The sequence below is a fragment of the Oncorhynchus tshawytscha genome, linkage group LG30 (genome assembly GCF_018296145.1).
Source record: "Oncorhynchus tshawytscha isolate Ot180627B linkage group LG30, Otsh_v2.0, whole genome shotgun sequence".
Classification (NCBI taxonomy): domain Eukaryota; kingdom Metazoa; phylum Chordata; class Actinopteri; order Salmoniformes; family Salmonidae; genus Oncorhynchus; species Oncorhynchus tshawytscha.
In genome coordinates this window covers 6,739,831-6,754,444 of record NC_056458.1, presented here as the reverse complement: position 1 = coordinate 6,754,444, position 14,614 = coordinate 6,739,831, and the positions used below count along the sequence as shown (strand labels likewise).

Below are 14,614 nucleotides of genomic sequence, written 5' to 3'. Positions count from 1 at the left end.
ATGTCACGATTCCAAATCTATATATGACAGAAAACAAGTTAGCTATCTCGGGAAAATATTTAATGTTGTACTTCTTTTTCACGAAATTCATGCTGTTTTTTTGGAGCTAGCGCCCAATTGACTCCCATTCTCTCCTTGAAGTAGATCTCTCCCTATAGCCCAGAATGCATTGTTCGTCCTATTGACGACGTATGAGCAAACTACACACTGGGCGTTAATACCAATCCAATTGAGTTTCCCATCTCCTTAACTAAGTTTAGCCAGATATACTTTTTTCTTGCGAAACCTCTTCCTCTTGTGACACCATACTGACCTTGCGTGAAGCAGCATTCTTTTCTAAAAAGTGGTTCTGGTCTCCTACATTGTGGCTTTCAGTGGAGGAAATAATAAAATACTGATACAGTTGATTGTATATTTATTTATTCGTGATAATTTGAAAAAAAATTTAAGTTACAAAATAAACTGCAGACACTTGCCTGGACCACACCTGAGAATGTTTTTTCATCTGTTAAACATGGATTGACAGATGCTAAAGCAGAGGGGAAATACAGTGTCTATTCTCACCTCCATCTAGCATGTTACATTTCACAGCAGCTTCTTGGAAAGCCCTTCCCTTTAAAACAAAGCTGTCCTGTGGCCTCAATCATGCTCACCAAGTAGAAAATGTTTCATTCATCCACATACAAAATTACATTCTTAATAGGCTCTTAAAATTAGACTGTAAAAGTAATCCTAATTGCTATAGGTATATCCCTTGTTCACGTGTTTCCCTTTATAAATCATGAGAAGGACAAAAAAAATGTAAAGACTGAGTAAAGCAAAAAAAACTTTTGACACCTGCCCCAACACAAAGGTCTGAGAGAAAGTGCAGCAGCAGAGGTGAGCACATTTTCTCCCCCCAGGTTTGAAAGGGTCTTGGTAAACTGATTGTTGTAGAATTGAGGAGTTTGCCCAATAGATGGGTATAAGCAATAGCCCATATTGAGTACCTATCATATCTTCTCAGATTCACACAAGTGCATAGGTAGTGGGGGGGGTGAGACTGGCTTTTGCCATCTTGTGCTCCATGCAATTGGAGGAAACATCCTTGTAATCCTCTCTAAACCCTTTCATCCCACAGTGCTTAACTCAATCTCTGTTTAAACAGACCTATAGGAATCCGTACAGTTAATTCTATTTTTTTCTGGTAAATATATCTAATTTTCATAAAATAATATATACAGTCTTGTAACTCTTGATCTGTGGGCAGTGAAGATTGTACACGCAAATACATTGTCAAGTTCCTTTTTGGTCTTACACACTGTTCTTCTAACACAGCTGGAGTCAAAACTCACGAATGCACTGGTGCAGTAGCATTAAACAGGTGAGATTGATAGTAGTGGCAGATGGATTCACAGGGCTGTGGAAGTCAACTTCTTCACTCCTCTTCGTTGAGCTAATGAGGAGTGTCCTACAGGGTCCAGCACAGGGGGAACATGCATGTTCAGAGCAGAGTAAGTGGCTGCCATCGCACCCTGTAGGAGGAAAAAGAGAAAAGTCTTGGAGTCTTAAATGTATCAATACCCAGCAGAGACTTTCTTTCAGAGTGGCAGAGAAGAGAGACTATAGTGCATTGAATAAAGTTTTATTATTACCTTGACCAAATGAGGGGTATCATGTCTATTGAGCTGGTACTTGGGCAACCGGTCCTTGTGTACTATCCAGGAGTGTCGCAGCACCTGAGCAGCAGTTAGCCTCTGGTGGGGGTCCACATGCAGCATCTTTGACACTAGGTCCTAAAGAAAGCAATTCCAAAGTTCAGTTTGTGCATTAACTCCCATTACTACAACATCAAGTGCATTGTGCTAGGAACAAAGTATTTACTTTGGAAACTATTATCATGGAGTAATTGGATACTATGGAATGCACAGTGCTGTCGTCCAACCGATGTTCCAGACATACCTTGGCCTCTGCTGAGACAGAGTTCCAGTAGCCGCCTGTCAGAGAGAACTTTCCACTGCCAATCCGAGCTAAGACCTCTTCAGGAGTATCTTCTGGTCCATTGGCAAAAGGAGTGAACCTGAAACATCAAGAAAAACACATACTTCAAAAGGACCTCTAACATATGAAAGTACTTAATTGGTCCTCTTAAATTGTATTGCACATCATTGACTATTGCCTGCATTACAGTTGATAGAGCACACATACCCAGTAAGCATTGTGTAGAGCAGTACTCCCAGACTCCAGATATCACACGCTGCATCATAGCCCTGTTTCTTCAGCACCTAACAACAACATTATTGCACACTGCATTAGAATACAGAAAGCAAAGAACATTGTGTCACATACTAGACAAACATATTGAAAAAAATAAACACAGACTAGTTATACAGCAGACAAACATTAGCTGAGGATGCAGGTACTAGTCACAGAAACATGTAGAAGAGACACCTCGGGGGCGACAAAGTTGGCCGTGTAACACGGAGTCATCAGGAGCCCGTTTTCAGCTCTCAGCTGTTTGGCGAAGCCAAAGTCACAGATCCGGATGGACTCTGGGTTTCCAGACTCATCCACATACAGGATGTTACTGGGCTTCAGGTCTCTGTGGACAACCTGAGCAGGGGACAGATATTTCATCAGTGACATCCTAAGTCAGTGAGTCAAATTTCATAGATGGCCAACTCATATTTCTTATATAGTGTGAGGTTGACCATGCAGTAGGATTTTAATAGCGATGAAATGAATGGATTTTTCTTGCACAGAGTGAGGCTTTTTACTTACAAGTGAAGATAATAATAGCCAGCAAAATGTAAAGTATTTAGAAAAATAATAAACTGGATCAAATAGAGCTCCTCAAACAAAAACAAGCAGCATGCCAAACTTTTCCCTGTCCTGTCCCTCAATGAGGACAGGCTTCTTATAGCAATACCAATGGAAACCCTTACACATACTATATCTGGTCAATTAACATTCAAAGCACATGATATACCATACAGAAATGTTCAGCTAAATATATGTACCTATACCAGCACACATCTCAATAAAGGTGCTAGCATTCTTTAAGCGTCAATAACCTGGGATATAAACATGTACGTCCCCCGGAATAAGCTACTACCACATTACTCGTACCCTAAATAACCATGCGCTCAAACACGCCCCATTTGCATATTAATTCTCTGAACATAAATGAACAGAACTCTTCAACGACGAGAAAAACAGGTACTTTTTTGCAAACAATTCTTTACCTTCAATCTAGCCATTACATTACCATAGCATGTGCCCTCGAATGTTCATTTAGCTCAGAAAAAGCATGCCCAGCACTACAAACAAATGGTTGGCACGCCCATAACCAAAATGACTGTCGGCGTAAACTCTAAGATGCATTTCTCTCGTTACAGGCAAACGGTCGGCCGCACCGAAGGACATAGGTAAACACATTCAATTCAATAAATATGTGCATTCTTATGAACCCATAAAGCGTTATTGATATAAGGTATGTCTTTAAAATTATGTGACAAGATCATAAGTGGATCTTCACATACAGGAAAAGGTGCATATGTTGCTTTGAAAGTACCGAAGTGCTCTAGGTAAAAACAATAATACATACATGGAAGGCATAGTATATTAGTGTAATGTATCATAGTGATGGTGATTGCTTACCCCCTGTACATGCAGGTACTCCACAGTTTTGGTGATGGTGTGGAGAACAGCACTGGCCTCCCTCTCAGAGAAGAACTTCTGTCGGAGGATCTTATCCAGCAGCTCCCCTCCTTTCATCAGCTCTGTCACCAGGTACACGGAGCGCCCATCGTCATACACCTACAGTCAACAGAGCACAACCTCACACTGTTACCTAGAGAGATACTCACAAATAACATGAGTCGTTAGAAGAGTATTCAGCGCAATCACCCCCCCCCCAAAAAAAAGAAAACGGAGACAGGTGGCATAATTAGTCAGAGAAAATATGCCCATAACTCACTCAGAACATAGACATACTAGCCAAACAATGAAACGACAAAACACGTGAATCTAGAATAATAGCACCATCTTGCTGTAACTTTCAACTGTGGCTCAAAAGCAAAACAGTGTCGCTTGCTTCATGAGGATACTGCGGATGTAATGACTCACATCTTTGAGAGTGATGATGTTGGGGTGCTGTCCGTAACGCAGAATAATCTCCACCTCTTCTGTGGGGTCCCTCTTGGCCTTACTGATGATCTAAGATAATAACATCAGTAATGACCGTTAATCGTACCATTCTAAACATGGGCAGCCCCAGAAGGAGAAACTGACAATGTTTAAGGACAGTGTTACAACTCACCTTTACAGCATACTCCATACTGTTGCTCTTCTGAACGCAGCGTTTGCATATGGAGTAAGAGCCCACGCCAATGTCCTCCTTCACATCGTATACATCACTGAACGGTGCTGCGTTTCTGTGGAGTTGCTGAAAAGACAAAGATTCAGATACAGAGACCAGTTCTGTTATTTTCACACACAACCATATAATAACAGAAGATCATACCCCATAATGTATGTGTATGTGTTGTTACCTGTATTGAGGTCATGTTCATGCTGGGGGTCTGTTGTGGTTGACTCTCCTCCTTCGAGATGGCCACGAAGCTGAAGCCTCTGAAAAGCTGGTGGGCGTTGGCACTCGGGGGACAGCCAGGAGAGTCTGTAGGGACAATCCTCACGTCAATCCACTCGCTACTTTTCATTGACACAATTAATAATTATAATGATAGTGGGTATTTATTCTTCTGGCTATTGTTAAGTTCCAATTCGCCACTTGATGCAAGAGTGATATACCGTTGGGTGATGTTCCCATTTAATTCATAAAATAACACGATGACAGATTAAACTTGATGGCGATGGTTTGTGGTCGAGTAATCCGGGTTGACTAGCGGTAAAAACCATGTGAATCTCCCAATTCACCCATGCAGCCCTACTATCTGTTTGCCTGTGACCCTATACGCCTGACCCACCACCTGAACCATAACCCAAGTGAGACTGCTCTCTAGTGGTGAGAAGACCAAACAGCCACAACACACATCAAAATGGTTCTTACACTTTTATTTGTCCTATTTCACGTGTGAATTGGAAATGAGTTTTTTGCATATCCCAATTCCTGGGAGAGTGGGGTCACAGGCAGGGTCAGCCACCATCAACGGCAACTCTGTGAGCAATGGGCACAGACGGATTTTTCATCTTGTCGGCTCTGGGATTCAAACTAGCAACCTTTCGGTTACCTGCCCAACACGCTAACCGCTAGGCTACCTGCCGCCAATAACACTGTTCAGATTATGAAACTGTGTATTGTAAAAGCACCAAACAAGAACCTTTTATTTACCTCGTGGAGTTTTTGCAGTGAATTCAGAGTCAAAGTAGACAGTGTCATCAGGTCTGCCACTCGCAGGTTTAAAGGGGGGATGGATTTCTCTCCTGAATAATTTCTACAGGCATACCAAGAAAAAGGGATGCTAAATGGAATAAACATGTATGTTAAAAACACAAAAATACATGTATAATACATAAGGACAGCGTAGTAGGCAGATGGTACACATCTGAATAACCAAAAACGTACATTCCAGTCAATAGTGGAAAAGAAGAAATGTCTCTTGATCTCTTCCACTCCGTCTGGACCAGCACCTGTGAGCAACAAAAAACACACACATCACATCAGGACAGCTGGGGTAATAGGATTGCAGTTGTTCAAACATTCGGTGATGTTTCAGTAAAGTCAGACTAGCGTTTTTCCGTTTGAGTGTGTTTTATTTGAGCCACCCATTAGTTACAAGACACAGCAGAAAATACAATTTTAGTGATGAGATTGATTACCCAGTCTGTTGCCTGGGTTGCGTTTGAACAGGTTACGTAGGAGAGACTGGGCCTCTTGACTCAAGGACTGTGGCATTCCCAGCTTGGCCCTGCAGTGCAAACAAAAAAAGTACTATGGTAGATGAAGAACAAATTATGGCTAACTATTTTAACAGCCTGGTAAAACTGGTACGAGAGAATGGGACATGTTGAGGGAGGACGCACTTCAGTATCATGGTCATGGTTTCCTTCCGATCCTTCCCTTGGAAAGGCAGTGTTCCCGTCAACATCTCAAACTGGGGAAGACGAAAACAGTGGTCCTGTCAGCCATTGGACACATTGGCCCATACAGGCAGATAAGAAGGCACACTTGAAACCAGTCAGATATTTGAACACATCCCAGAGTAATAAAAGGTAAAAGAGCAACAAGCATTCACCATGAGCACACCGTAGGACCACCAGTCGGCGCTAAGGGTGTGTCCTCGGCGGTTCACGACCTCTGGTGCCATGTACTCCACTGTTCCGCAGAAAGAGTAGGCCTTGTTCTCATGATCAATGGACTCTTTACTCAGGCCGAAGTCTGGAACAAACAAAGGGCAGCAAAATGAGCCTGTGCTTAAATTCTATTCATAATCAAGCAGAAAACTGTACATAGGCAAACTGAGGGCTCCTAAAATGACATGCAAAGGTATTAATATGACTAGCAGTGCTTTCCTATTGTGCTTGGTGAATGAGTCAGGCTAAGTGTGAATATGAAGCATGAATATTTAATAGAAGCAGAGCATTACTCACCAGTGAGTTTGATATGTCCCTGCTCATCTAACAAGATGCTGAAAGGACAGAGTGATCTCAGTCAGAGAGGAAAACAACATCCACCAGCAGAAACTCACACAGTAAATAGACATTTGACTCAAAATAACATTTGGCTTAAATATGAATAATACACATGTATTTTCCAGGTTGCTGATTGGAAGAGAAACAAGTACCTAATGTGCATAAGCAATGTTTATAGCATTAGTGTGATAGGTACTTCTCAGGTTTAAGGTCTCTGTAGATGATTCCCAGGCCATGCAGATGGTCCAGTGCCAGAGCCAGCTCTGCCAGGTAGAACTTCACATCCTCCTCTGTGAACATCACCTGGGAGTATAGAGACAGGCTGATTTAAAATAACGTACCTACTGATACACAAAATACACAGAAATTATTCAAAATGTGTCATTTTTCTAAATATACTGAACAAAAATAACCATTTAATTTTTTTTACTGAGCTACAGTTCATATAAGAAAATCAGGCAATTTCAATAAATTCATTAGGCCCTAATCTATGAATTTCACATGACTGAGCAAGGGCAGTCATGAGTGGGCCCTGGAGGGCATAGGCCCACTCTCTGGGGAGCCAGGCCCACTCAATCAGAATGAGATTTTTAACACAAAAGGGCCTTATTACAGACAGAAATACTCCTCAGCACCCCCCCTCAAACATCCAGCAGGTGCAGAAGCCGGATGTGGAGGTCCTGGGTTGGCATGGTTACATGTGGTCTGCGGTTGTGAGGCCGGTTGGACGTACTGCCAAATTCTCTAAAATGATGTTGGAGGCGGCTTATGGTAGAGAAATTAACATTAAATTCTCTGGCAACAACTCTGGTGGACATTCCTGCAGTCAGCATGCCAGTTGCACGCTCCCTCAAAACTTGAGACATCTCTGGCATTGTGTTTTGTGACATTTTTTGGGAGAAATAAGCTATTTGTGCTTATGAACATCATCTGGGGTCTTATATTTCAGCTCATGAAACATAGGACCAACACTTTACATGTTGCCTTTATATTTGTGTTTAGTGTAAAACAATTATAAATCGTAGAAAACCCCCCTCAGGAGTAGAATTTGGTTTACCTCTTTGGACAGCCGTGTGAATAAATCTCCACCCCTGAGGAAGTCCAGAATCAGGTACAGCTTCCCTTCTGTCTGGAATGCTGTGAAGAATCATGGGTACATGTTCAACTCAAAACACATCTGTAAGTTTTGATAATCTCTCTTTACATCAGACGTAAAAAAAAAAAAAAAATATATATATATATATATATATATATATATATGGCAGGTCAGTGAGATGTCTGATAACTCACCGTAATGTAGTCGGACGATAAAAGGATGGTTCACCTCCACCAAAATATCTCGCTCCATCTTAGTCCGGACCCTATCTCGCACTGGTTATACGTGATAAGAATAATAAGTGAAATCCGGATATATAGAATTCAACTAGAAAGATTGATAGTTGTAAAGTAGTTCTAAACCCAGGAAGATAGACACTGTAGTTGTAAAGTAGTTCTCTATATTCAATATAAACAAATTCACAAAAAAAAATTATCTGTGCACTAGTGTACCTTTCAATGTGGCCTTTTTCAGTACCTTCATAGCATAAAGTTGTCCAGCATCAGGCCCTGTTATTTTCTTCACAAGGAACACCTGAACATCAATAGACAGAGACACAAATCAGTTCAGTTGTTAATCAAAACATCTTCCATCAATTTGTCAGTCTCATTTACTCAAATGTTTAGAGATATGATCATACTTCCAACCATAATTCATACAGTTGAAGTCAGAAGTTTACATACACCTTTGCCAAATACATTTAAACTCAGTTTTTCACAATTCCTGACATTTAATCATAGTAAAAAGTCCCTGTCATAGGTCAGTTAGGATCACCACTTTATTTTAAGAATGTGAAATGTAAGAATAATAGAGAATGATTTATTTCAGCTTTTATTTCTTTCATCACATTCCCAGTGGGTCAGAAGTTTACATACTCAATTAGTATTTGGTAGTATTGCCTTTAAATTGTTGAACTTGGGTCAAGCGTTTCGGGTAGCCTTCCACAAGCTTCCCACAATAAGTTGGGTGAATTTTGGCACATTCCTCCTGACAGAGCTGGTGTAACTCAGGTTTGTAGGCCTCCTTGCTCGCACACGCTTTTTCAGTTCTGCCCACAAATGTTCTATAGGATTGAGGTCAGGGCTTTGTGATGGACACTCCAATACCTTGACTTTGTTGTCCTTAAGCCATTTTGCCACAATTTTGGAAGTATGCTTGGGGTCATTGTCCATTTGGAAGACCCATTTGCGACCAAGCTTCAACTTCCTGACTGATGTCTTGAGATGTTGCTTCAATATATCCACATAATTTCCCTACCTCATGATGTCATCTATTTTGTGAAGTGCACCAGTCCCTCCTGCAGCAAAGCACCCCCACAACATGATGCTGCTCCCCTGTACTTCACGGTTGGGATGGTGTTCTTCGGCTTGCAAGCCTCCCCTTTTTCCTCCAAACATAACAATGATCAATGTGGCCAAACAGCTCTATTTTTGTTTTATCGGACCAGAGGACATTTCTCCAAAAAGTATGATCTTTGTCCCCATGTGCAGTTACAAACCGTAGTCTGGCTTTTTTTATGCCGGTTTGGAGCAGTGGCTTCTTCCTTGCTGAGCGGCCTTTCAGGTTATCTAGATATAGGACTCGTTTTACTGTGGATATAGATACTTTTGTACCTGTTTCCTCCAGCATCTTCACAAGGTCCTTTGCTGTTGTTCTGGGATTGATTTGCACTTTTCGCACCATAGTACATTTGTCTCTAGGAGACAGAACGCGTCTCCTTCCTGAGCGGTATGACGGCTACGTGGTCCCATGGTGTTTATTGTTGCGTACTATTGTTTGTACAGATGAACGTGGTACCTTCAGGCGTTTTCTGAGGTCTTGGCCGATTTTTATTTTCCCATGATGTCACGCAACGAGGCACTGAGTTTGAAGGTAGGCCTTGCAATACATCCACAGGCACACCTCCAATTGACTCAAATGATGTCAATTAGCCTATCAGAAGCTTCTAAAGCCATGACATCATTTTCTGGAATTTTCCAAGCCGTTTAAAGGCACAGTCAACTTAGTGTATGTAAACCTCTGACCCACTGGAATTGTGATAGATTATTTCAATTATAATTCACTGTATCTGTAAACAATTGTTGGAAAAATTACTTGTGTCATGCACAAAGTAGATGTCTTAACCAACTGACCAAACTATAGTTTGTTAATGTGGAGTGGTTGAAAAACAAGTTAATGATTCCAACCTAAGTGTATGTAAACCTCCGTCTTCAACTGTATATGAATAATATTATCATTAAGAAAAATAAACATTACAACCAGGTCTACAAATGTCAACCTCACACAATAATTTACCTTCCCAAAGGATCCCTGTCCCAGGACCTTGCGCAGCTCAAACTGCCGCGGATCAGCCTTTTCAGAGCCCTCTTTCACATGGTTTGTGATACTGATCTCATTCACAAAGCCCTCATCCTGTGAAAGAAAAGAGACACAGTCAAACCAAAGCCAGGCGCGACCCAAATACACAGCACAGCAGTATGGAAAAAGACAACAATACACAGCAATTCTATAAACAAAAGCAGATGTGAGTACGAAAACAAACACACGAGACATGCAAAGAATAAGCAAATATACAAAGCAATAGAATGAATCAAATCAAATATATTCACAATCTTTGATTTAAAACCATACTTAGCGCCTTTTCACTGCACTAAAGCAGAGAGTCCTACTGTGAGAGGATGGAGAAATAAACTCCCATGCATTCCCACCAAAACACAACACCAAACCAGACCCACGTACAGCACACCAGCTTACAGTGAAGTCCTTATTTGGCCCGTGTTCTGCCCAAACAGAGGCCAAATCCCCCATGCCAGTGCTGGGCCAGCAGAGCCCCTCTCCCTGTGTCAGTGTTGCCGACAGACTGCGGTGGGGGAGACTGCGCTGCACTCGGATCAGCCGGGACTGACAGCTTGCAACTGGTTGCCATGCCACCAACACCCCCTCCCATTGCATCAGAGGTGGTGTGGAGGAGGATGACTAAAGACACAGTATGCTCCCTCTCTCTTTCAGTCACTCTCAGGCTCTTTCTTTACCCCCTCATCTTCGCTAACCATTTTCTTCTCCTTTTACTCAGACGACCCCACCACTATGCCACTTTAATACATAGTACTCAGCATTATTGTGGAGTGCCTGAATGTAGGTGTTTGAGCAAGTGAGTAAGAGAGAAGAAGAAAACACAACATAAACACACCAACACTGGAAATTAGACAGTCAGGGAGAAGACAGAAGTTGAGATTATATTTATATTATTTTAACTTACACTGCATGCAGTATCATCATCATCCCCCATGGAGTCATCCATGACCTGTACAACACATAAAACATATCATCTCTCTCTATCCCTTAAGGTCCTTGTGTAATTGTACCCCTTAGCCACGCCCCTAGCCCTACTGTCATTTGTATACTATTTATGTGTACTTGTGTTCCCCATCTACCTTCGTATTGATTTATTATTGTTAATAATAAAAAATATATAATAATCACAATTGTGGTATTTTTTGACACTGTCTAAATATGCTTCAGGGCCAATTGTTCAGTTGATTATAAAACATATATAAATACAACTATTTATTAATAAGCCTAGTTTACACATTAGAACTTGTCCAATAAACATTGCATGTTCCCTGTAGTGAGTGAATTACCCAAAGGTCAGCCAGCCCAGCAGCTATTGAGTGAGTAGCTAGGTGAAACAAAACATTAGCAACAAGAACACCTTCCTGATTGCGCTGCACCCCCTTTCCTCTCAGAACAGCCTCAATTCATCGGGCATGGACCACATGGTGTCGAAAGCGTTCCACAGGGATGCTGGCCCATGTAGACTCCAATGCTTCCCACAGTTGTGTCAAGTTTAGCTGGATGTCCTTTGGGTGGTGGACCATTCTTGATAGACAAGGGAAACTGTTGAGCGTGAAAAACCCAGCAGCGTTGCAGTTCTTGACACACTCAAACCGGTGTGCCTGGCATCTACTCCCAGAACCCCATTCAAAGGCACTTAAATATTTTGTCTTGCCTGTTCACCCTCTGAATGGCACACATACACAATTCATGTATCAATTGTCTCAAGGCTTAAAACTCCTTATTTAACCCGTTGCCTCCCGTTCACCTACACTGGTTGAAGTCGATTTAACATTTAACATCAGTGACATCAATAAGGGGTCGTAGCATTCACCTTGTCAGTCTCATAGAAAGAGCAGGTGTTCCTAATGTTTTGTGCACTCAAGTGTATATTGCGTTAAGTTTAACCCCACCACAGCTTCCTTCCGGCCACAAATGTCTGTTGTTACAATGTAGCAACCTGCACTTGAGAAAATTAGATAACTTAAGATCACAATGCTGTCCTTTTGTTAATCGTTTAAGTTTTAAAATCCGTTTGTGCGAAACCAAAACGAGGTTGCTGTCCCACAAACTCTAGGGAGGACGTCAACTCACAAGAGACCGCGGCAATCATTGACGACAAAATGACAGCTACGGTGGCCATAGGTCATTCATTTCCATGCCTATTTACCTCTGTTTCAGAATTGCCCAATGCCATTTTCTGCCAAGGGTCTGCTCCAAACTGTGCCAAGGGCATCTTCGACAAGAGTTCAGTCGCGAGCTTCCAGTGACTTGAAGCTTTCAAGGATTGAGATAAGTACAAATATTTCTTGAGGTGGGGGGGGTCTCTGTTCAACGAGAAAAACAAAATCGTAAGAGGGTTTCAATGTAAACGCGACTGTAAGTATACACTACTTTTATCACTACTCCTAATGTTTTCTTGAAACTACATAGCTTACACTTTTTCCCACAACAAAATCTCTCACTTCCGTTCTCAATATGGCGCCGTGGCTGGGTGTACCTGTCTGTCAGAACAGGCTGAGGAATGCGTCACCCTTATGCCATTGGTTGGCAGGAACAGGATACCGTCCTCGAGACAGGTAATGATAAGCAATAAACTAAAATGTATCAAATATGCCTTGAGATGACAAATGTCACCTAGGACTTATATTACAGTGGGGTCCTATTAGTCAAATAGCCTTGTCATTGTGTAACATTTATTTTTATTTAACTAGGCAAGTCAGCTAAGAACAAATTCTTCGTTACTATGATGGTCTACCAAAAGGCCTCCTGCAGGGAAGGGGGCCGGGATTAAAAATACAGGTCAAAACACACATCACGACAAGAGATAACATTACATAAAGAGAGACCTAAGACAACAACATAGCATGGTAGCAACACAACATGCAGCAGCACAAAACAGGGTACAAACATTATTGGGCAACATTGAGCCACACAAAGTGTGTGTGTATATATATATGTATATATATATATATATATTATTTCAAGTTTGGACACACCTACTCACTCATTCAAGGGTTTTCTCTTTTCTGTAGAATAGTAGTGAAGACATCAAAACTATGAAATAACACATGGAATCATGTAGTAACCAAAAAAGTGTTAAACAAAAACAAATTATATTTTAGATTATTCAAAGTAGCCACCCTTTACCTTGATGACAACTTTGCACACGCTTGGCATTCTCTCAACCAGCTTCACCTGGAATGCTTTTCCAACAGTTTTGCAGGAGTTCCCACATATGCTGAGGACTTGTTGGCTGCTTTTCCTTCACTCTGCGGTCCAACTCATACCAAACCATCTCAATTGGGTTGAGGTCAGGTGATTGTGGAGGCCAGGTCATCTGATGTAGCACTCCATCACTCTCCTTCTGGGTCAAATAGCCCGTACACAGCCTGGAGGTGGGTTGGGTCATTGTCCTGTTGAAAAACAAATGATAGTCCCACTAAGCGCAAACCAGATGGGATGGCGAATAGCTGCAGAATGCTGTGGTAGCCATGCTGGTTAAGTGTGCCTTGAATTCTAAATAAATCACTGACAGTCTCACCAGCAAAGCAACCCCACACCATCACACCTCCTCCTCCATGCTTCACGGTGGGAACCACACATGCGGAGATCATCTGTTCACCTACTCTGCGTCTCACAAGGACAGCAGTTGGACTCATCAGACCAATTTGGACTTATCAGACCAAAGGACAGATTGCCACCGGTCTAATGTCCATTGCTCGTGTTTCTTGGCCTAAGAAAGTATATTCTTCTTCTTGGTGTCCTTTTAATAGTGGTTTCTTTGCAACAATTTGACCATAAAGGCCTGACTCACACAGTCTCCCCTGAACAGTTGATGTTGAGATGTGTCTGTTACTTGAACTCTGTGAAGCATTGATTTGGGCTGCAATTTCTGAGGCACTCTAATGAACTTATCCTCTGCAGCAGAGGTAACTCTGGGTCTTCCTTTGCTGTGGCGGTCCTCATGAGAGCCAGTTTCGTCATAGTGCTTGATGGTTTTTGCGACTGCACTTGAAGAAACTTTCAAAGTTCTTAATTTTCCCAATTGACTGACCTTCATGTCTTAAAGTATTGCTGGACTGTCATTTCTCTTTGCTTATTTTAGCTGTTCTTGCCAAAATAATTGCTTCCTGTAGCACTAATTCCAAAAGGTTTCGGGACACTGTAAAGTCATGGAGAATAAGAGCACCGCCTCCCAGCTACCCACTGCACAGAGGATAGGAAACACTGTCACCACCGATAAATCTACGATAATCGATCATTTCAATAAGCATTTTTCTACGTCTGGCCATGCTTTCCACCTGGCTACCCCTACCCCGGCCAACATCTCAGCACCCCTTGCAGCAACTTGCCCAAACCCGCTTCTCCGTCACCCAAATCCAGACAGCTGATGTTTTGAAAGAGCTGCAAAATCTGGGTCCCTACAAATCAGCTGGGCTAGACAATCTGGACCCTCTCCATTGTTGCAACCCCTATTACTAGCTTATTCAACCTCTCTTTCGTATCGTATGAGATCCCCAAAGATTGGAAAGCTGCCGCGGTCAGCTT

General features: G+C 41.9%; 1 protein-coding gene across 3 annotated transcripts; it reads right to left on the bottom strand.

The window, feature by feature from the left end:
* Positions 1–403: 403 nt before the first annotated feature.
* LOC112228905 (ribosomal protein S6 kinase alpha-3-like) lies at positions 404–12,604 on the bottom strand. Of its 3 annotated transcripts, XM_042309361.1 has the most exons (23): positions 12,502–12,604; positions 12,234–12,390; positions 10,989–11,033; positions 10,025–10,141; positions 8,182–8,263; positions 7,924–8,004; positions 7,691–7,770; positions 6,830–6,936; positions 6,592–6,629; positions 6,237–6,379; positions 6,025–6,095; positions 5,821–5,909; positions 5,567–5,631; positions 5,333–5,435; positions 4,533–4,657; positions 4,301–4,426; positions 4,108–4,197; positions 3,640–3,798; positions 2,431–2,592; positions 2,188–2,264; positions 1,942–2,059; positions 1,635–1,775; positions 404–1,514 (listed from the first exon to the last, which is right to left on the bottom strand). In XM_042309361.1, exons 2-23 carry the CDS (start codon positions 12,297–12,299, stop codon positions 1,392–1,394), a joined length of 2,208 nt encoding a protein of 735 aa, XP_042165295.1. In that variant the 5' UTR covers positions 12,300–12,390; positions 12,502–12,604; the 3' UTR covers positions 404–1,391. The 3 variants fall into 3 exon arrangements, with proteins under 3 accessions (XP_042165295.1, XP_024250432.2, XP_042165294.1); XM_024394664.2 differs by having other exon boundaries at positions 12,234–12,556; XM_042309360.1 differs by lacking the exons at positions 10,989–11,033; positions 12,234–12,390; positions 12,502–12,604 and adding an exon at positions 10,484–10,739.
* Positions 12,605–14,614: the final 2,010 nt, after the last annotated feature.